Raw genomic sequence first — 21,112 nt, 5'->3', positions numbered from 1 at the left:
GCAAATTTATTATCAGTCAGAACTTCTGTGCTTGCAGCAACTAACTCCTATGGAAGCCATTTTCATTTTTTCACATTATTCTTCAAAACAGCCGTTATTTTCTTCACAATATAGTTGGACAAGAATGGATACCTTTTTCTCGGGCACATATAGCCAGGATTTCTTATTTTGAAAGGGCCCAAGGTACTATATTGCACCTGTTACCTGCACACCCTGCTCTCCCATCTCTCCTTTCGGACACACACGAACATTCAAGCATGTCTATAACAGTGACAACTAGACGCTTGTTATCTGATAATGTAAAGTACATGATTTCTCAAATTTGTGGATTGCAGGTTCTATTAACACTGCTTGTACATGTCAACCGCAGTTAAACAAAATGCTTGTCAAAACAATGCCTTTATTTTGTGCGCATGGGAAACAGCCGGCCACTGCCACAAAGATAACACAAAGCAGATTACAGTATTACACTCTTCTTGCTTAGTGTCCCAGCCGCTGCTACCATCAAAAAATGTATACAGGGTGTATATAGGAATAAACTGTGCACTAGTGAGGTAAGGTCCAGCATGAAGAGAAACTACCTTTTCAGCATCAAGATCTCTAATGTGGCTGGACGCAGCCAAACACTTTCTGGTACAAGTCCACTCTGCCAGCAGAGAGCACAGCAAGGACACTGTTAACCATACATAACCTTAAACTTGTTGCAGAATACTACATGCAGGTACCATTTTCAGAGCAACCAATCATTAAACGCATGGTTACCTCAGCAGTACCTCACCGGATGTTGCAATGAAATTGTTGACAACAGCTACTACTTCCACTCAGCATATCCATCCACAGTTCTCGCACTGGATGCTAGGCTCATAGCTCGTTTTTCGGAAGAAGTACAAGGCTCTTCATGGGCAGCCCAAAAGGCACAAAGCATAATGATACAAAGCAATGACAGCTCATCATGTCCATCAATTCACTTTGAATTTTTCATCTACAATGTGCGATTACAACACACTTCTAACATCTGTATTCACTGGCTTCAAAAGTTTCATTACCACTTGGTGGCTGCATATCATACTATACATCACTGCACGATGACATATCCATAACTTAGATATCTCAATTTTGCGGTTGGACCAATTCAGTGTTTTTGAAATTGACACCTAAAATGCTGCAAAGGTATGGAACTTTGCAACAAAACAGGCAGACTTTAAATGAAAATTTGCATACTGTTGCAGACTGGAGAAGCAATCTAAACACGTTTAACAGTTGCTGTAGCAATGTTCCCAGGAAGAGTGACAGCAATGGTGGCATTATCCTAACATGTCAAATCCTGTGGATCAATGCAGGCAACCAACAGTTCCCACAGCTACCAACACTACTTGATTTTTAACATAACTGAAACAAAACAGCCATCCCATCAACAAACAGTCCACGACAGCTTTTGCATGTTTACAGGGTTACAGATGTGTCTGTCTTGCATAACTAAAAATGTTGCAAAGCTGCCAAACTGAACATCAAATGTGTTTTTTTTTTTCTGGAAAATTCGTCACCCTAAGCTCTTGATATTGTGAATGCCAATATTACGACAATATATGAATCCTTCTCCTAAATCATGCAGTAGCATAACATTATATTTTATTTCATGTAGAGCTTACTGAAAAGTTTAGGTTTATGCAATCTGATATTGATATGGCATGACGACAAAGATAGAACAGGCTTGGCTACTACAGGCTGGAGGCAAAGTCTGCATTTAGAAAATGTGGCTCATGTAAACACACACACATTTGGCAGAAACACTAACCACGCGAGGTTCTATGCATTTTGCATCTAGAGTAACACTCGGGCTTCACAGCAACACAAAGACAAAAATTCAGTGATAAGATCTTTGTTTCTCTTCTGCAATAACCTAAAAAAACTTGCAACTGCAAGCCTCCCTCCAAAAAAAGATGGCATAAATTAGCAAAATCCAAATAGCTTGGCTCCTAAAAGAGCAACAGCCCTCAAACCTGGCCATGATGCTAGCTCCATAAACATGAAAAGGAATAATCATGAGCTTTAAAAAATTAGCAATTAAGAGCAGAAGCAAACTTATGCAAGTGCTAACTTGTAGATTTGTGATAAAAAAAATTGTCACATAATTGGTAAAGCCAATGGTGCCAATTTCTTTAGAAATTAAGCTTTCTCAAGGCATGTTACAGCCTTTGCTATTATTATACAAGCCATAAATTCTGCAAAATGGCTCGTATTGCAATGCCAGCACTTTACATCTTTGAGACTTGCATGTGCCAACGGTGTTAAAAAGGCCCACTGCATCGCTGAGGAAAGCAAATCAAACTTATCTGAAGCCGAACCAAAACAAAAGCAAACTAAAACAGAAAGTGAAGCAAAACAAATGGTATGCATATTTTTAACAATGACAGTGCCTCAGCCATGCAATAAAAGATGCCCATGCACCGTAGACAATACAATGTACGAGGTGCTCACATTCCTTCTTTAGTGAATTCCCGTCAGTCACTCTTTATTATACAAGGTATACATATAGTGCCCATCATGACTCAAGTATTTTTTTAGTGTCAAGTGGTGTCATGAAACTTGACAAAGACAAATGAAAACACGAGCGGCACTTAGCTACGACACACACCTCAGTTAGATGTTTGTTTCCAGCATACCTGAAAGAGTGCCATGAATGAGACTGACAGGACATCAACACTTAGCAAAACACGGTCAACTCAAAGCCCTGTTACTACCTAGTACTTTAATGCTTGACAGAACTGGCTTCAACTTTGTTCAAGCAGAAAAACCAATAATAAAGAAAAGCAGGATCAACAAAGACGACTGCTCCACTTTTCAACAACGGAGGAGCAAAATCGGGAGCTTGGAACACTTGCATCCCACAGAATGCAGGCACGTGAAGACTAGATGCAGAACCAGGCAAATGCCCGCAGTTCCCCCAGCGAACACCTGTCAGCCAGTGTCAGAAAAGATATGACACAGGAGGCACACACACTGCATGAGCTGCTTCCCACCACCAGGCTCAGCGCTTGCCAGCTTCGAAAAGGGTCGTCTCTTCCTCTTCATCATCTGCACGATCCAGTGGCTGCATTTCCAACTCGGCACTGTGGCTGGCTATGATGCCGTACCTTCGCGTTTTACTTCGCCTGTATCTTGATCTGCAAAAGAAAGCCTCATTATACAGCGGCACAGACCTCTCAAGTAATCAAAGAAGGACCTGACTGGGAGCCAGTACTGCGGTGGTCCAGTTTATACTAGTCCAGCTACAAGTTCCAAAATGTCAACTGCCTGCGAAGGAAAAAAGACATGGGCAAAAAGAAATGCCTAGCCAGCTGCAAAAACTGCATGTGAAACATGCTGCATTCTAGTGGCTGATGCGCTCCAGGGCAAGACGGAATGCAGGAATACGCAGCACTGGGCTTAAGACACTGTTTACACACTTTGATCATGTATCGTCATGAATAGAAATGCACACACTCATAAGTAGAACTGCTTGTCCTCCTGCCTGTACAAACAGTTTAACATACTGGAGCTGCATTTGGCCTTTAAGACACACCACAGTGAACTGCACAACATTAACTTAGGCCTCCTGGAGTTCTCTAACCTGCACTGTCATTGCACAGCACCCACGGGGTTTTGCATTTCACCTCCATCAAAATAAAGCTGCCGCACCTGGGATTCAACTCTATTACACTGGACTCAACAGCTGAATGCCAAAGCTATGCAGCCACTACAGTAGGTAAGTATAAACAACCAGTACGAAAATACTAGGTAACTTACAAATATGCACACTGTTATTACTAATGGTTCATAACAGGACAAGCAAGGTAAGTGTGACACAAAGCAGCTGCCATGTTTTATCGATGCTTCATGTCATCCTTCATCATTCATGTCAGGCCTCTGAAAATTAATGCTTTTGTTAACTGGTATAGCAAAGCCCAATTAAATCAATATGCAGTGAGGTGCTGCATGGTTACTTCAAGAGGTAGTAGTACACACTGAAAAATTTTGCACAACTCAACATCCTGTTATAGACGACATGGCTCCAACACACACTAGCTTAAATCTAGCTTTCCTCTCCATAAAGCTTAACGGCTATTTAGTCCTCGTTCTATAAAAACTAGAATATGCTAGCACAATTTGAAACCCAATCAGTCTTTTTTTTTTCTAACACACTTGAATCAGCACAGAATTGCGAAGCCAGCTTTCTTTTTTTTTACTCTCACTATAGATATTACACCAGTGTTTTTAATCAAGTCTCAAGCTAACCTGTCTACCCTCATTCTTATCATCTTTATCGTTCACAATTTAACTCTATTATCTTTCTCTCCTAACAGACTTCACAACAAGCCACACCAAAGTATGAAGGAATGGTCCTCCCACTGAAGCTGTGCTTCACTCCAATTCAAAACATTTCAAGGCATCCATCAAAAAATTCACCTATTGTTGGTATTAATTACATCCTTCATGTAATACCCTATATCTGGGGCATTTAACGTATATTTTGTAATTAACAAACACTGCATTACATAACTGCTACAAAACAAAGCAAAACAAAAAGTTCAGTTTGTCTCTAGAAATATGCACAAACAAGTGAGTGAAATATGCACAAACCCTCAATATCATAGTTTCATACATTACTGATTACTACATGATTAATGTAGTACAGTGGTACGAGGATTAACTGCAAAAATGAATGATGTGATGGAACATATCCGTGTGGGCTAGAGGAGGAGAAGGAACTTCATTAGTTCCAGAAAAAAAAAAGAAAAACAGAACTTGAGGTCGACGCTAGGTAATCATAAAACGTTGCTTCGTGATGGTAGTTCGCTCGAGGGCGCGGCATTGGACAGTCAGGTCCGAGCTGAGCAGTGCCGCCTCCCATCGCCCAAAAGTACTGGGCTGCAGCTCTGGTTTAGGGAGATCAGTGAGGTAAGCCAATAGGATGCGGGCTTATCGGCATGTCTACTGCGGAGGGTGCAGTCCGGGCTATAACTACCGGGAACCATTCAGTCATACTGGGCCGGCGCACGGAGAGACAGCATTTGAAGGTGTCGAAAGAGGACTGCTTCAGATTTTGTAAGAGATTGATCACCCAGTGGAAACTAATGTCATTGAAGTCGGTAATGCGGACTAAACAATTTTTCACAAGAGCAGCTAAGCACTATCAGTCGAACTATCTTGAGAACAACAGCCGAGACTTCATCAATTCAATCACAGTCTGATATTAATCGGCTTGATTGTTAGAATGTTAAACTGATGTCAATAGACTTTAAAAGTTAATTCTCTGGAAGGCAGAATCCCTATAAATCAGACAACGGAGCTGTGTTTGGAGCTCAGGACTGAGATGCACAAAACAGTGAATGTCAGACTCTGTTTTGAGGATGGCATGAAAGAAAAAAAAGAGATAAAATACACACTAAAAAACCCACGGAAAGAAAGAAAAGCACTATCAAAGCTATCCCATGCATTAATTTACTGGTGAACCAAACATTTCATAAGAATTGTTTTCAGGCCAATTCTAACCGACACAAACAGGTGTAGAGCATTTGGTACAGTATGGTATGGTACACAAAGTTCAATGTCCCGAAGCTGCTCACGGGCTATGAAGTACATCATAGTGGAGGGTTACAGATTAATTTTAACCATGTGCAGTTCATTAATCTGCGCTGACAGCACACGGCACGAAGATGCTTTCGCACTTTGTCTCAGGCGAAATGTGGCTGCCATGAACAGGATCCGAGCTTATAGCCTTGGTCTGGGCAGCCAAACATCAAAACGACAATGGCAGGTAGGTGAGGAATGTTGTCGAACTACTTGGCCGCAGAATCTCCCATAACAGTCATGAATGAATCACTGCTGATGATAATGTGACTATCTCTAGCAAATGTGCATCCCATGCAGATAAGGTTCAATAAAAAAAAGAAAAATGACACTAAAATTGTTCCAGTATGAGGCATTGCAATTGTTTTATCTAATCTGTCAGGATCAATGAAAACCAATGTCAGTGCTAAATTACATTTTCTGTCTGTTGTAGACTATGTTACCCTGGATAGTGTTTGCAGGGGATGGTCATTCCATTGTGTTTTGAGTCTTAGAAATCTGCTACTTTTCCTCAGGTTCCTAACAAACACTGAGTATTGCGTCGTTTAGAGAAAATAATTTTTAAAAATCTTGGCTTAACCGATCAATTGTGCAGACCAAAATTTTGCACAGAGGAGGAATTTGGCTGTTTTATTTAATACCGTGTTTATTTCGGGCACTAGTCTGAATCGATGAGAATTCATCAAAAGTCCGCATCATATTCGGCGTTGCTGGACCAATAAATACGGTTTCTTAACAGCTGTACCAGCAGAGCCACCTATCACCCCTGAAAGGGTAGGAAGTGCTCTTCATTTTGTGTTTTGCATTCGTTTGCTTTTGTCATTAGTCAAAAACAGCTGATGCTGTCAGTACAGGCATTGTGAAACAGTCTTCTTTTTTTTTTGGTCTGGCATCACCATTCAAATTGCAGGCTTTTGATTAATTCTCATTGATCCAGGCAAGCACCTGACCTAAACATAGCAAAATGCAAAACTTACTGCTAAATTTCCCTGTTCGTCTGCTATGATCATCATCATCATCTACCATTTCGTGCATGCTATTTAATACATTTATTTTGTCTTTCTCTGCAACCTTAACATCAGCAATGAAAATAGCCATGATAATGACTTTTTCCGCCATACAAGAGTATGAAAAGTGTCTTCCTTTTTGGCCGCTTTCTTTTCATCGGCACCACCATGCCTAGCATAGATAAATGGATGATAATGATTATTTGGATAAATGATAAAACTGCCCTGTTTGAAATAAAATGATGGAGGAGGCCATTTTCTCAACAGGCATATATTAGAGGCACACCGCCCCTAGCGGCAAAAGGCATGAACTAGAACATGCGCACTGGAACAGTGCCATTTGAGCTGTTCTGTACTTTAGTAGGTCTTGATTTGAACCTACTGGCAGGAATATTTTTAAATCGAATTTTCTCGGTGATATATGCATCTTTTGTTGTTAGACAAATGTTAACATACCCAGAAAGGAAAAATTTGGATTGAGTTGTCTTCCGTGTCCCTTTAAGAAGCACCAGTTTATGAAAGCCCTAACCACCAAAATGAAGGCAGAACCTTAAGCACTGTTAAAATCAATCAAAACACTGAGGGTAAATGACAACGAGAGGAAAAATGCAACAAGAATGTGCAAAAAAAAGCACGAGGAATAAGCTAGGAAAGGGCTGAAACTAAATGGACGTAATTAAACACAACCAGAGTATGCCAGTAGCAATCTGAATGAGATAGGCACAGTCGATGGTTTAGTTAGATTTATCGGGGTTTAATGTCCCAAAGCGACTCAGCCCATGAGGAGACCGTAGTGAAGGGCTCCCGAAATTTCGACCATCTGGGTTCTTTAACATGCACTGACATCGCACAGCACACGGGCCTCTAGAATTTTCCCTCCATCGAAATTCAACCATCGTGGCAGGGATCGAACCCGCGTCTTTCAGATCAGCAGCCAAGAGCCAGAACCACTGAGCCACCGTGGTGGCGGTATAGGCACAGTTGAAGAGGAGTTTTACACTGAATTGTACAATACCAAAACCAGCAAGGAAGTTTGTTTCTGAAATAAAGACTTGAAAAAACTGGCACTCCAGCTTTAGTTCAAGAAGTAAGAATGGCCTCACAAGTGATGAAAAGGGGCTGAAGATTTTCTGCTCAGGAAGCCTCGTAACCCAATATACCAACACACATGCATCACGACCTCAAGTGCACCACAAATATATAAAAATTCTAACACAACACTAAACCACAAGTAAGGTGGCATCAGAGGTCTGAAAAACCTTCAGGCATATAAATGGTCCACTGAAGCCATAGCTGATGAAATCAGGGCTGAAGTAGAGCAAAGCGTTGCTCCAGATAAGTGGTCCAGAAGGGACGTTTTTTAGCCCTAGCCCTGGTCTTTTAAATCATTGCAAATAACCCATGAGCTCGCATGCTTCTCGATTCCTCTTAACGCTGCTAAAAAAGACAATGGACTCAGGGATCACATGACATGAGAGCTGTGCTGAGCTGTGCAGTGTAGCCTCTCTGCCCATTGCCCTTTTTGTTTGTGCTATGTTACCATGGATGAGTACCAAGCCATCAAGTTTTGTGCTCTGCTTGATCGCTGAGTTTTAACAGCAAAAGCAACACCGTAGGCTCTCAGGCATATGGTAGCATTGAGACAATTAACATTTAATGTATTGCAGTTAGAGCAAAAATTCTAGTGGGAACTTTAGAGCGCTCGCATACGCTGAAATCACAACATGTGGCCATTATTACATTTAAATGTCTTTGAAATGCAGTCAAACTCCACAGTCACAGCAGCATGCAAGGTGCATTTTTGTGTGTGTCTGCCCCTAGACAAGCAAAGGAGTCAGGTAGGCAGACATATCGACAATACAGCAAGGGCAACGTTAAGCTTCATTGAGCTGTAGAAACTGGCTGGTTTTACGGAAAGGCACTTAAGAAGAAATCACTTTTGTGATCAGTTAGGTATAAAAAAATCTGCACCATATGTGTTCCTGTATATACAGTTTTGTGCATCTTTACCCTGAAGACTTTTAAAAACTTCCTTGCCTCAACCGTCGTTTGCAATGGAATTTCACACAAAGCTTGGTTATTGCAGTAACTTTTGTACCATAGGAAGTTTGAGAATGGTGCCTACCTGGTTCACCTGCACATCGTGCAAACCCATAATCATAATCGTCTGCGCCAGAACTGAAAGCCGCCAACGCCTGGTTTTCGGCGAAAGGCAGTGTGTGCACCATCTGCTGTCTGCAGAGGAAAGCGCCATGACGTAAAAGACGCCAAGAAAAGCATTGCAAGGTGTCCGGGCCCTTTGGTGGCTCTTCCGCCGCGCTTCGGCAGCAACATGGCACTGGTGGATTTTACTTCGTCGTTCTCGGCAAAGACGATTATGGGTTTGGATCACGTGCGGCTGAAGCAGGTAAATACCATTGTCAGACTTAACACGAAACAAATGCTACTGCAACACCCAAGCTCTGTGCATAGTTTCACCATAAATGAACCAGCGGTTGAGGTGGGAAAATTTTATGTCGTCATGATGCAGATGCACAATACTGTATGCTCTGCAAAGCTGCCGCATCAGATCCTGACATGAATGAGAATAGGACATACACACAAGCACATCTGTGTGTCCTCTTTTTGTCCACAACAGTTTCTGCTGTGCCAGTCTTCGCAAAGCATGTCTCACCAATTTGCCCTAACTTATGTTTCCCTGTATACATGGCCTTCATGGTATATGAAAACGCATTTGATTCTCTGGAAACTTGACTGATAATGCAGGCGCTGCATAAAGGCAAAGGAGAATTGCAGGCTTGAAAATCAGTATGAAGACAGCTACAGTAATGTTCAACAGTGCAGGAAAAAAACTGAAAGCTTACAAATATTGAAGAAGCAGATGCATTTGGGCCAAGCAGTCATTAAAGGCTGAGGATATAAAAGATAAATCAGCAAAGCAAATTAACCAGCGTTAGTATTGAGCATCGCTTTGCTGAAATCTCACTTAACTCTTCATGTTTTCATTTGCTTGTTAACACTTCATTTGTTGCTGATGGTATATGTGTCCTTGATATTGTGTCTGATTACCTTGTGTTTGTACTAAGACATCATCACATAAAAATAAGAGGCAACGGCCTCCATGCTATACTCCGTTTCATACATCAGGTGCAAAGCTGTAAAAGGTACGGAAGTAGTCCACCTGAAAAATAAAGGGAGAGGTGTTACTCCGCGTTTATTCTTCGAGTGATCTACACACAATAAGGTGACAGCTTGTCGGCAATAAAAGCGCATTCACTCTAGCTCGTGACGAATGTATTTTGTAATAAGCCTGCAGGCAAATCATTCACTGCTTTTCGCTCACCACAAGAAACACTACTTTTGTAGCGATAGCTACATTATGGTAGCATTTTGAGCCTTCAGCGTGGCGCCGCGCCGCCACGTTGTCACGTGGTTGCTCACGTGATGTAGAGCAGCTGCAGGGGGCACGGCGCCATGGCTGATCACGTGGTTGGTCACGTGATCAAGTTCCACTCGGCCAGCTGTAGCTATCACGTCACTCCAGGTTTAACCAGAGCTAAACCACCGCCAATTTTTTTGATCGCGGATGTAGACAGTGCTAACAAGGGCACTAGCTTTGACAGCATTGCACTTGATGTATAAAACAGAGTACAGTCATTCTTGACTCCCTTCATTCAACCTGCCTCAGGTCACTACAGTTTGTCCTGCAGTAAATGTAGGTGTGCCGAGTGTGATAATGGTGATGATGACTCAACTATGAAGTGCATGTACTGACATGCATATGGTAGCAAGTATGTGACACCACATCCGGCAAGCAATAACCAATAGTCGCTAAAATTGTAAGTTAATGAAATTGGCCTGAAATGATACTAAGGCCAGTGAAGCGAGTTCTTGAGAGGAAAATAATATGTGCAGTGTTTATGGTACTACAAACCCAATATGCAGGTGATAGTGGCAGCATGTGACTGCTTGGATTAAGGGTTCAAAACAAGCTTCCCGAGTGAATGTGCTAAACCGTGTGCAAAGTGTAGGTGAGTGGTCACCAGCTATACCCCAACTCGGCACTCACATGCAAGGGCTACAACAGAGCTCCCAGCACATAGACACAATGTAAGTACAAGCTTCTGAATATAGGGTGTGAAGTGGGCATTGAAGTTTGAGCTTGACCAGGCAGATAAATGAGGTAGCCTCTCGAAGACCTGATAAATAAAGGGCACAACGTCAATTTACCACCCACCTGTGCCAAGATAAATCAACTTCAGCATGTATCGATCTCATTATCCGTGTGCTTTCTTACGCAACAGCAAAGCGCGTTGTCCGAAAACTGATTTACAAGATAATGGCACCTTTCAATAAAATCAAACAAATCTGCGAAATACGCGGTGCGTTGTGCGAGTCACCCTTGCGATAGGCAAACTTCACGGACAAAGTCGATGTGAAGGACGCAGTTATAAACAACATATGTGGCCTCTACACGGTGCCGAAAACCCTGAAAACCGTACAGAGGTTCCCAACAGACCAACAACGAAGACTATGACACGTAGGGAGCCCAACGCACCGATTTACCGATTAACGACATAACGTTCGCTAACTAAGCACCCGGTATCCAAGACGACTCGGAGCTGTGCTCACTGCCACGACTTATACACTCAAAGCTGTATCTAGTGTCTAGTTCTTGAACGCGTGATACCTGGCCGCTCTTTGAGCTTCACAGAGGTGACGTGTTTCCTGTGACACCAGTGGTAAGCATAGGACTCTGCACGTCACGTACCTCACTATTCGAACGACGAAATAAACAAGGATGATCATCATGACGCCCACGATCACGTAGAAAGCTCGCAGAACGACGCCGTTCGCCTGTTCCATGCCCGCAATGTTGAAGAAGGTGGCGGTCGTACTGTTCCTTCGGGTGGCATTCCCAGCTGAGGTGACAACTTGTTCGTGCGCTGTCAGCGGAGAAGGTGTCGTCGGCGTCTCCACAGCTTTCTCCACAGCTTTCTCCGCCGCTGAGACGCTCAGCCAACAGGCAGTCGCGAGAAGTGTCGTGAACATGGTCCCTTGCTTCTCAGTCTGCTACACCAATGAAGTGTCACGCAGCAAAGGTGCGAACCGTGCGAACTGTCCAACCAAACGAAATACAAATGCAGGAAACGGCATCCATGCTGTCACGAGCCGTTCCGCAGATTTCGCCAATTTCGCTTGCACAGCTACGGCTGCTATTTCGACGGCAACCGTCAACGTTACCCCGCTCTGCACTCATCATCAATAATAAGCAATAATTTGTTAGTAAACAAAATGATACAATAATTTTCCACTAATATGTAGCAAAACTGCATATTTTATTGTAACTTATAAAAAGTTGTGCTGTATTGTAAAATACATCTATATGTAATTTCTAATAACTAGCATGAAACGGCGCAAGAAAACAAAACAACATATAAAACAATTACTTTACAATATGCATAATGATTTTAGGTGCTATGTGTTTAAGGCTAATTAATTTCACAGTTTGTTGCCTACGCAAAAAGTTTAATGGCTTACCGCGCCCTCTGCAAGCTTTGCAAAGGAGCCGCTTTTGAGTGCGTCGACTTTGCCTCATCCACTGACCTACCTCCTCATCGCTTCCTCCTCTACCCCGGGCTGTCCTGGGTGCCCTGCTCCAGCAAGCTTGTCCGGTTGTTGCAACTGCTATCACCGCACCGTAATTCTCGTAGTGTCTTTACTAGAAACCTCCCGCACGGCCACGCTTGGTACGCATAGCTCTGTTTTGACCGAATGACGTTTCCCTGAACCGGCGTAGCAGCAGCGTTACTCGGCTCCGGTGATTCACTTCGTGAGATGAGCATGTTGCTTCGGACCTATCGTCGCAGCAGCGAAGCATCGCATTGCTGTGCGTGATGTGCCTTGTTTTCTGGAGCAAAGAGAATCGCTTCACGTCTGACAATTTCCGAAAGAAACTGCTTGTGGAGGCTGTCGCCGCTTCATCGCTGAATTTTGACGACCCGCTTCAAGAACCTTCTGGACAAGCTTTGGTGAGTCGTGGTTTCGTTGTGCCGGGTGCTTAGAAACGATCCTTACACCGCGGAAAAATCCGGTATGTCATTGTTGTTTCAAAGTGAACAAGTTTTTGTGAAGTTTTAGCCTTACAAAATAAATTTCCGCTGCGTGCTCCAAACAGTCTAATCGTGACGCACTGATTTATAGGACTGCACTGTATTAACGTTCTAAAAAAAAAAAAAATCAGAATGGAAAAAAAATAATCTGTGTGATGTCGATATTTGGGTTTGTGCGATTTCGTGCTTTCTGAGGCTGTGCTGACTAGATAATGAAAGTGAAGAAGACTGTTGATATTGGGGACAGCAAATCTAGTTTTCTTAGAGGAGAATGAATTAATTTTTGTAATGTGCGGGTGAGCAAAAAAGTAAAGCCTCATATACGTCAGTTAGCTTATGTAATAGGTTGTCTCCTTTTCGCATTTGCTGCATTTGCGTAATACTAGAGATATTTGAACTTGTTCTAAATCGTTGCATCCGACGTGGTTGGTGCTGCCTACCTTTCGAAGTGCGTTGTAAAGAGAACAGACCGCCCGTCGCAAAAGCACTGATGTGTAAAAGGGTTTTTGAGCCAGCTGATCTCAGCCCGATTAAATTTTTCATCATGGTGGTCTCTCGTTTTTGCCGACCCACGCCGGCCAAAGTGATAACCCTCTTGTTTCTCAGAAAAAAAAAAAAATGTGGGGAGGGGGGCGAGTAAATAACGGCCCGGCGCGCACTGTTCCATCCACCTTTACTGTTTTTTACACCCGTATTGAACTTGATGGAACAAACGCATTCCCTTAATGAACGCACCCACTACTTGGTTGTCGCGATATTTGCTATTGCTAATACGTTACCTCGCGTAATGAACGCAGACCCAAATTTTATATTGTCTCTTTTAGGAAAATAAAGCGCCTTCTATTATGGGAGTAAACACGGTAATGCGTATATGGATCAGGTCGGGTGAAATGTGCGCTCGTTTCGGCTAGTGGGCCCAAGGGGGCCGCGACGCCTCTCCGTTGTGTCTTCGCCCCTTTTTCCGGGATGTGCACGGTGTCGCATAAAACCGCGGTAGAAAAAAAAAATCAAGAAGAATGAGGAGAGAAAAAAAATCCTACCACAGCTTAGAATAAATTCAAGAGGCCCGTGTGCTGCACGATGTCAGTGCACGCTAAAGAACCCCAGGTGGTCGAAATTTCCGGAGCCCTTCACTACTGTGTCCCACAAAGCATGAGTCGCTTTGGGACGTTAAACAACCATTAACCAAACCAAACCAAATCTACTACAGCTTAAGATAAACCTTTTGTCTAATAAGCCAGCGCTGTTGCGTTGGATAACCAGCTAAAGCTCTTCTAATGCTTACGCTATAGATTTACCATCGCAGCGAAGTGGACGCGAGGATGTTTACAGCATAACAGAGGCGTCTTAATAGGATCACCGCAAATCGCGTAAAACGAGAGGCGTTGAAATGTAGACAGAATGAGCAGCAACATGCACTCTGTAACATGATAACGGCGTCATCCCATCTTGCCGCGGCGGGCAGCGCTGGCGTCATCGCGTTGCCATCGTGTTACCATGTCTAGTTCTCGCCTGGACAGTGGCTAGGTCATGGTGCGTAAAAGGCGATGTACTGCTGTTATGTGCTCGAATGACTGCACTGCGGACTTGATGGAAGAAGTTTATGTTGTCTCATCTGATCGTATGATGATGAGGATGAACTTCAGTGGCGCAAAGCAACCTTAGCCACGGAGTGACATAGCTCAAGGTATTTTTCGTCTTCGCAAGGTGAGAGTCATAGACCCATTTTGCAAACATTTCACCCTAGAAAAGCCGAGCATCAGGCCAGGGGCAAGCTTGTAGCCATTGGAAAACCAGTGGGTACCCGGCGACACTATAGGGCGGCCTATAGGGCGAGCTTATGCTAACGACGGTCACGACCCACCTGCCTTACTGTAACAGTTGCCCGGTTGACGGGAACTGGGTGAGCGGCATCCAACAGAAATCCTACACCTTGTCCAAAAATGTGAGGGGTGAAGCCGGACAGGAGAGAAAAGGCGAGATTGGTTGAGGGGGGAGACTAGCTCACAATCCTTCCAACAGAGAAACATCAGGGAGCTTCCTCATTTCAACCCCTTCTATGATACCCGTGCCCTGTCTACGGCGCCTACCCGGCGGGGACAACGCCGTCAAAATGCGCGGCTGTGGGCTGCCCCGGCACACACGCGCGGTTCTGTTTGGTAGCGCCCAATCTCAGCACTGGCTGAGTGAAACGGGCGCATTAAACGCATTTTCGTCTCATTTTGTTTCGAAGTTTTTAAGTGGAATAACTTTCGTTTTTTTAATGGCTGCGCTGCTTTGGCAAACAGGGACGTGTTAGAGAGACGTTAAGAGCAAGTGTTTGCCTCTCTAACACGTCTCTGTTTGCCCAAGCAGCGCAGCCTTTGAAATGACGATATTCCAGCGAGCCCAATTCCAAGCACTTCTTAACTTTCGTTTGCATGCTCCGATTTCAATTATTATTTTTGCACTGGACTCTGGAACGCATGGGGAATCCATTTAATCAGACAAATTGGCACCGATGAAAACACTGCGGTGCCCCTTTAAGAGGAAGGTTCTTGCCGGTGTGCACCCGTGTTCGGTATGTGCGCCGATGGAGATTTGCAGAGGACAGTGACCACCACCAACGTCATCCTTTCCTGAGAAGACATCGGCGAAGCAGCTGAATTATTCCAAGGGGAATTGCAGTGCTAAACTCCCTGTGCAGTGCTAAACTCCCTGTGGGCGTCAGTCCTCAACCATAATTTAATCCTTGGGTGCCACCTTTCCTCTTCCTTCTTGCAGCTAACTGCTGATGGTGGGCCTACAGCGTGAGGGTACACTTTCTTTACCCCAAAACCGTTGGCTCCAAAGTCTGACTCCCTTCCTCCGCCTCGGCAGCAAGTGTCAGACACCCGCTTGCTCAAGGACACTCTCTGAAGTTTGGTGGCGACGCTTGACGTTTCCTATTGTGGTCTCTTCAGGGTTCTGAAACACGGTGTCCAAAGCACTATATCGGCAGCGCACGCGTACTGTAGGAAGCCAGCCACGCGCCGTGCTGCTGGCCTGATGGAGGACTTCCGCCAACAAGTCGTAGTGCTGGCAACGAAAGGACGGTTGCAGCAGACCGTTGTTTGTCACTCTGCGCCGTCGGCTCGCACATGCATGTGAGGCGCGGTTCAGCTGTCACGCAGCCGCGACGTTTCCGTGCTGTTGTAAATCGAAAAATTCAAAACCCATGCATGCGCCGCGACAGGCGGCGGCGGCGGAGGTCAGTGCCGCGGTGGCGTCGGTGACCCTGTCCCCTCCTAGGCTGTCGCCCTTGAAAAGCCTTGAGCGGTGGCGAAAGTTACTGGCCGCGTGCCATACATACATCCATTCACATATCGGCAGCCCGATCGAGGTGACGCTGCCAGCGCTTTGTGAACTGCCCATACCGGTATAGGTCGACGCGCGCCGCTGTTGCGAACAAACGCTTGCAACGACACAGGCGAAAGGTCGTGCGCCAGAGCGGCTGGGAAAATGTTTCGTGAAGGCTGGGCTGCCTTAAACTTGTTTTGGTACCAGCGTGTGCGCGCATGTCTTCGGTTGGGCCTATTTATCTCCAGACTCGTCTTTGTCTACTGCACGCTACTACAGAACACTGCTGGCGATGAAATAGACGAATAAACAGACAAGCACAAACGAGGCGCCTCGTTTATAATATTAACAGTAGTGTTGTGTAGTAGGGCTTAGTAAACCAAGTTGTAAAACCAATCGGCCTCTGTTTTCGCAAAGCTTTCAAGTCTCGTACATTACGCTTTGCAAACGCGAGGCAAAATTCTCTTGAGTCATGACCATTTCTTAGGTGTACGAGTTTGGCTCTCACATTCTTGTTTTCAGCGCCGTGTAAGTGTGTTTGTTCGCGTTTAGTTTACTTATTTATTTACCAGATACTACAGGCCAAAATATGACCCAAGCAGGAGTGGGATGTACCATTAAAGAACCACAGGGGATAAGGTGGCCGCAGCTGGCAGCGGACAGGGTTAATTGGGAGGTATGGTGGAGGCCTTTGTCGTTCAGTGGACGTAGTCAGGCTGATGATGATAATGATGACACGCGCAAATAAAAGTGCACTTGGCACTGGACTGAACAACAGCAGTGAAGCAAGCGCAGCCGGAGAACAGGCAACACAAAGCGTCAGAGCAAATGAACACACTCACATCTCAAGAAACTCAATTGCTTGAAGCGCATTTTCAGTTCCAGAAACATTAGCAGGTAGATCATTCCAGTCGGTTGCAGTTCTCAGAAAAAAAAATGGCTGGCGATTTAGCATTGTTAAGCACGAAATATTGCGCAAAAGCACGTTTTTTTTGCGAGTGGACACACCGCCACCGACCCAAAAGCGCGACTGAGGTGCCCAGTGATCCAGGGAGCCAGTTATGCGGCTTTCCTTTCCTCAGAAATCAACGGAGTCTAAACCTTCCGCTGGTTTTGAGAAAAGCCTCACGGTGGACGCCGTGCACTGCCTACTCACAGCGCGATTGAGGTGTCCACTGACCGAGTTACACCCTCTACCTAGAGGCCTCATATATACAGACACACACCGCTGAAACCCGGGGAGTGGGGCTAGAAGCGCTTTCGCACTAGAAACAAATATTTAAAGCGGTTAATACGAGCAAGCAAAGGAGTTAGCAGAGTAAAACGCGGAAAGGTATGTGATGTTCGCTTCCTTCAAGAAGACAGGAGCCCTTCACAGTACAGTTCGGAACATTGTCTGTACCCGAGTGGAAATCAGACATGCAGAAGGGAGGCTGTACGCCTTCTTTCAGCATTTCTGCAGGACACTGATCTTGTCTCTAAATGGTGACAGCAGGATCGGACTATGGTCTACTGGGATTGAATGTGTGCGTAGATGGTGTCTTCTGGAGTGGACCATGTTATACTGTGAGTGGATGTGTGCATGGATGGTGGCACTGCAATGGACTATGTTCCACTGTGACTGAATATGTGCATAGATGATGACTTCTGGAGTGGACTATGTTCTACTGTGAGTGAATGTGTGCGTAGATGGTGACTGCGGGCGTGGAATATGTGCTATTATAAGTGACTGTGCGCATAGCGGGGCAGATCCGACGGGTTTTAAAGGTCGTTCTTGACATATAAGCGACGCTACGGAGGAGCAGTTGCCGGCAGACTAAGCAAGGCTAATCCCACCTGTAGCATACAACTCAACTCAGCTTATGGTCATGGTGGTTTCTTGTGATTGTGGTCGATGATGGCTGAAGGTATGGTGAAGGATTGAGGCGAAGCCGACGGGGATACACATTGAATTGTAATTTTATTCTTCCTGCGAGATCCGTAGGTTTTGATGCTGTAATAATAATAATAATAATAATAATAATAATAATAATAATAATAATAATAATATTAATAATAATAATAATAATAATAATAATAATAATAATAATAATAATAATAATAATAATTGGTTCTTGGGGAAAGGAAATGGCGCAGTATCTGCCTCATATATCAGATACTGGTCAGCATAGCTGCCTCTATCATCAGTCCAGATGGGGAATGAAGCCGCTGGTAGCGTATATATATATATAAAACGAACTTCCGCTAACGTTTTTTTTTTTCTCATTGTCCTTTTTCCGACGATTTTCACATTTTAGTCGCCAGTCGTGAGGCCGCTCTCATTTTCTCCCGCGTGGCTCGTCGCTCCCTCGCGGAGTTGCCTGTTTATTTATGGACAACTTTTCCTGTGTTCGCTTGCGTAGATCTCCAAGAAGAGAGAATGCGTTTCGCGGAACAAGCAGTCCTGTGCTGGGCTGTTACGCGTCGCAGTCCACTGTAGCTTTTCCTCTTCCCTGAAGGACCAATCAGAGAAGGAAGGAGTTGCGGAGAGGAGGAGGAGGCCCGATCGGCGCGATAGAGTTTTTAGTATCGTTCGAGTTAGCTATCGCTTTGCAGGCTTCCTGCTTGCAAACGTATACACGCAAGGCATGCCCGAGACTTCCTGAGGGCCGGTCACCTTGCAGTGTGCCGCGCAAGCAGCAATGCGCGCGCTCCAGTGCCAGTGACGCTCAGTGTAGTCACGCGATGAGTAGCGTAACGGTCACCGCGTATTTGCGCACTGTCGCCAGTCGTGGTATACATCTAAGTGGAAAAAGCAGGCACGTCTCTGCCGTACGTGATCCTCTACAAAGCGCGATATGTTTCAGCTTCCATCGCCGGCTATGTGGTTTTCCCCCCGCCAAAGCTCGCGTCGAAACTTGAGGCGAAATTTTCTTCCAACTTTACGTCGAAAGCTGTTTCGACTCTTTCTTCAAAAACATCTGTTCGAAAACATCTTTCGAAAGCAGCTTCAGGATGACGTCGCAAAACTTATCTATATATATCTGTGTGCACCCGCGGCGTTGCCACAGCAGAAGTAGCAGTCCAAGCTCCTATTGCCTGCTAGCAACAGTGCAAAGAGCAGGTGTTTCAACATTTGCCCGTACCCGTTAAAGGGGCTTATTTTTGTAACAGTATTTTACGGCATATAGCGGGAATCGACTGATCCGCTGAACACAGTTCCTTTCTTGCCATGCTTATAGATTTCTTAAAGTTTTCTTCTAATTTCGTAGGCTCTTGAATTATGTAAAAAAAGGTTAGAAGCTCCTGTCTACGTTCATTGTCGGCTAACCGATTTCAGAAAGGAATTGAAATGTCTAGCCCTGCTACTCATTACTGCTGTTTTAAACGCCCTGCGCCAACTCCTGCTGGAAGTCAGTGTACTGTATTCGTTTTCCTCACGCTGCCGGGCTGCTGTAGCCCAATGTTGTCAGAACAGTGAGCTGAAAGTTTTGCCGGCAATTTATTTAAAGTGGTGCCCATCCAATGCCTCTGGGCTGTCTTCTATGATGTGCATAGATGCGCAAGTTCTGCTTGAGCAAGGCTAAAAAAACCAGAGGACCGGTTCTAATAACGACGTTGTCAAGTCAAGTTACACAGGGCACTACAAAAGTGATCGCTGTGCTGCAGTGGCGTAGCCAGAAATTGTTCGGGGAGGGGGGCTCATGTTACAGTGCGGCCTCCTTATAGAATATGTGGAAGGATCAAACGCAACAATAATAACTGCATTGCCATTGACAATGCCATTGTGTATTAGATAACGCTACGCACCGTCTAGACAAGTGAAATAAGTATTTTTTAAAATAAAATAATGTATTCGTATGTCTTAAAATTGTGGCAGACACGATTACAAAACATAAAACTGAGCAGGGGACAAGAAAGACACAGGAGAGAAGCAAACAGGACGAGCTCGTGCTGTTTGCTTCTCTTCTGTGTCTTGTCCCCTGCTCAGTTTTATGTCTTGTAATCATGTCATTCCAACTATCCCCTTATCGTTCACTCGTGGCAGACATAACTGATACCATTGCTTCCATGTTTTTGCGTATTAATTAAGTAAAGGAAATATCACACGAAGTCTAGAACTATATCGGTCCGGAACCAGCAAAGCAGTGCATGCCGCTGATATGAAAAACATAGAGGCAATGAAATTTAGCAAGTAGAGGACAAATATTTTAATGAATGTTTGTCATTCGAGAACCTTTACATTTTTGTACATGTGCAACGGCCAGGCAAAAACCTCATTGACGCTGTCCTTCGTTCCAGTGTACTGCGCAGCAGCAGCTGTCACCGGTCATGTATTGCGAGTAATTGCGCCGAACTTTTATTAGTCGCAACAGCGAGCCATCGATAGGCCCTTGATAGGATGGGGCCCCTTGCGTTACATGACTGCAGGTGCATGGGCGTTGCCACGAAATCCATCCCGAGTTAGCAATGTTCGCTCCAAAATGTCTTTTCTTGTCTGAAAAAGGCATTGTATAGGTGACAAAATCCAGAATAACCTCCGGCGCCGGTTTTTGTTTTGGTCAGCACTGCGTGACAGTTCGAAAAATTTCGGGGGGGGGGGGGGGGCTTCAGCCCCCCCCTTCCCCCCCCCCCCCCCCCCCCCCACTTGTTACGTCCCTTTGGGCTGGGAATGTCAGGCAGCGGCAGCTATAAATGTTTACAAATTCGACGGCGCGGAGAGGAGGAATGCGGTTCTCTGGAAAGATTTCGTTCCTCCATACCCCTGCTGTGTTTATATAGCAAAAGAGACAGCAGTACTTGTAAATAAATAAAAATAGATGTAATACCTTTACTGAGGTCAATTTCTCAATATTTCGCGAAGCACCTCTTTGTCATGGCTGACATCGTTTTTCTAACGCTCAGCTGGTTTTGTCCGTGCGAGCCACAGATCAGTATCAGTAGACTGCTATTGCTGTGCTATGTCATAGCGTTTATGTGCGGTGAAGACGCTACTGGGGAGCGAGGCTAAGGCGCTCGTGTGCTGCGCGATGTCAGTGCACGTTAAATATCCCCAGGGGGTCGAAATTATTCCGGAGCCCTCCA

General features: G+C 44.7%; 2 protein-coding genes across 2 annotated transcripts in view; one reads left to right on the top strand and one right to left on the bottom strand.

Annotated features, from left to right (window-relative positions):
• Nucleotides 1-380: 380 nt before the first annotated feature.
• Nucleotides 381-11,840, bottom strand: LOC144120710 (uncharacterized). The gene is made up of 2 exons (XM_077653363.1): nucleotides 11,389-11,840; nucleotides 381-3,164 (listed from the first exon to the last, which is right to left on the bottom strand). The coding sequence occupies exons 1-2, from the start codon at nucleotides 11,667-11,669 to the stop codon at nucleotides 3,029-3,031; spliced, it is 417 nt and encodes a 138-aa protein (XP_077509489.1). The 5' UTR covers nucleotides 11,670-11,840; the 3' UTR covers nucleotides 381-3,028.
• Nucleotides 11,841-12,214: 374 nt separating this feature from the next.
• The window catches only part of Hmgcr (HMG coenzyme A reductase), a 77,236-nt gene continuing 68,338 nt past the window's right edge, over nucleotides 12,215-21,112 (top strand). Inside the window, exon 1 of the mRNA XM_077653357.1 lies at nucleotides 12,215-12,649. The gene's annotated coding sequence lies outside the window, so the exon portion shown is untranslated. The remainder of the gene's footprint in view (nucleotides 12,650-21,112) is intronic.

The sequence above is a fragment of the Amblyomma americanum genome, chromosome 2, assembly GCF_052857255.1.
Source record: "Amblyomma americanum isolate KBUSLIRL-KWMA chromosome 2, ASM5285725v1, whole genome shotgun sequence".
Lineage (NCBI taxonomy): Eukaryota > Metazoa > Arthropoda > Arachnida > Ixodida > Ixodidae > Amblyomma > Amblyomma americanum.
Note: the sequence above shows the minus strand (reverse complement) of the source record. Positions and strands in the feature narration are given on the sequence as shown.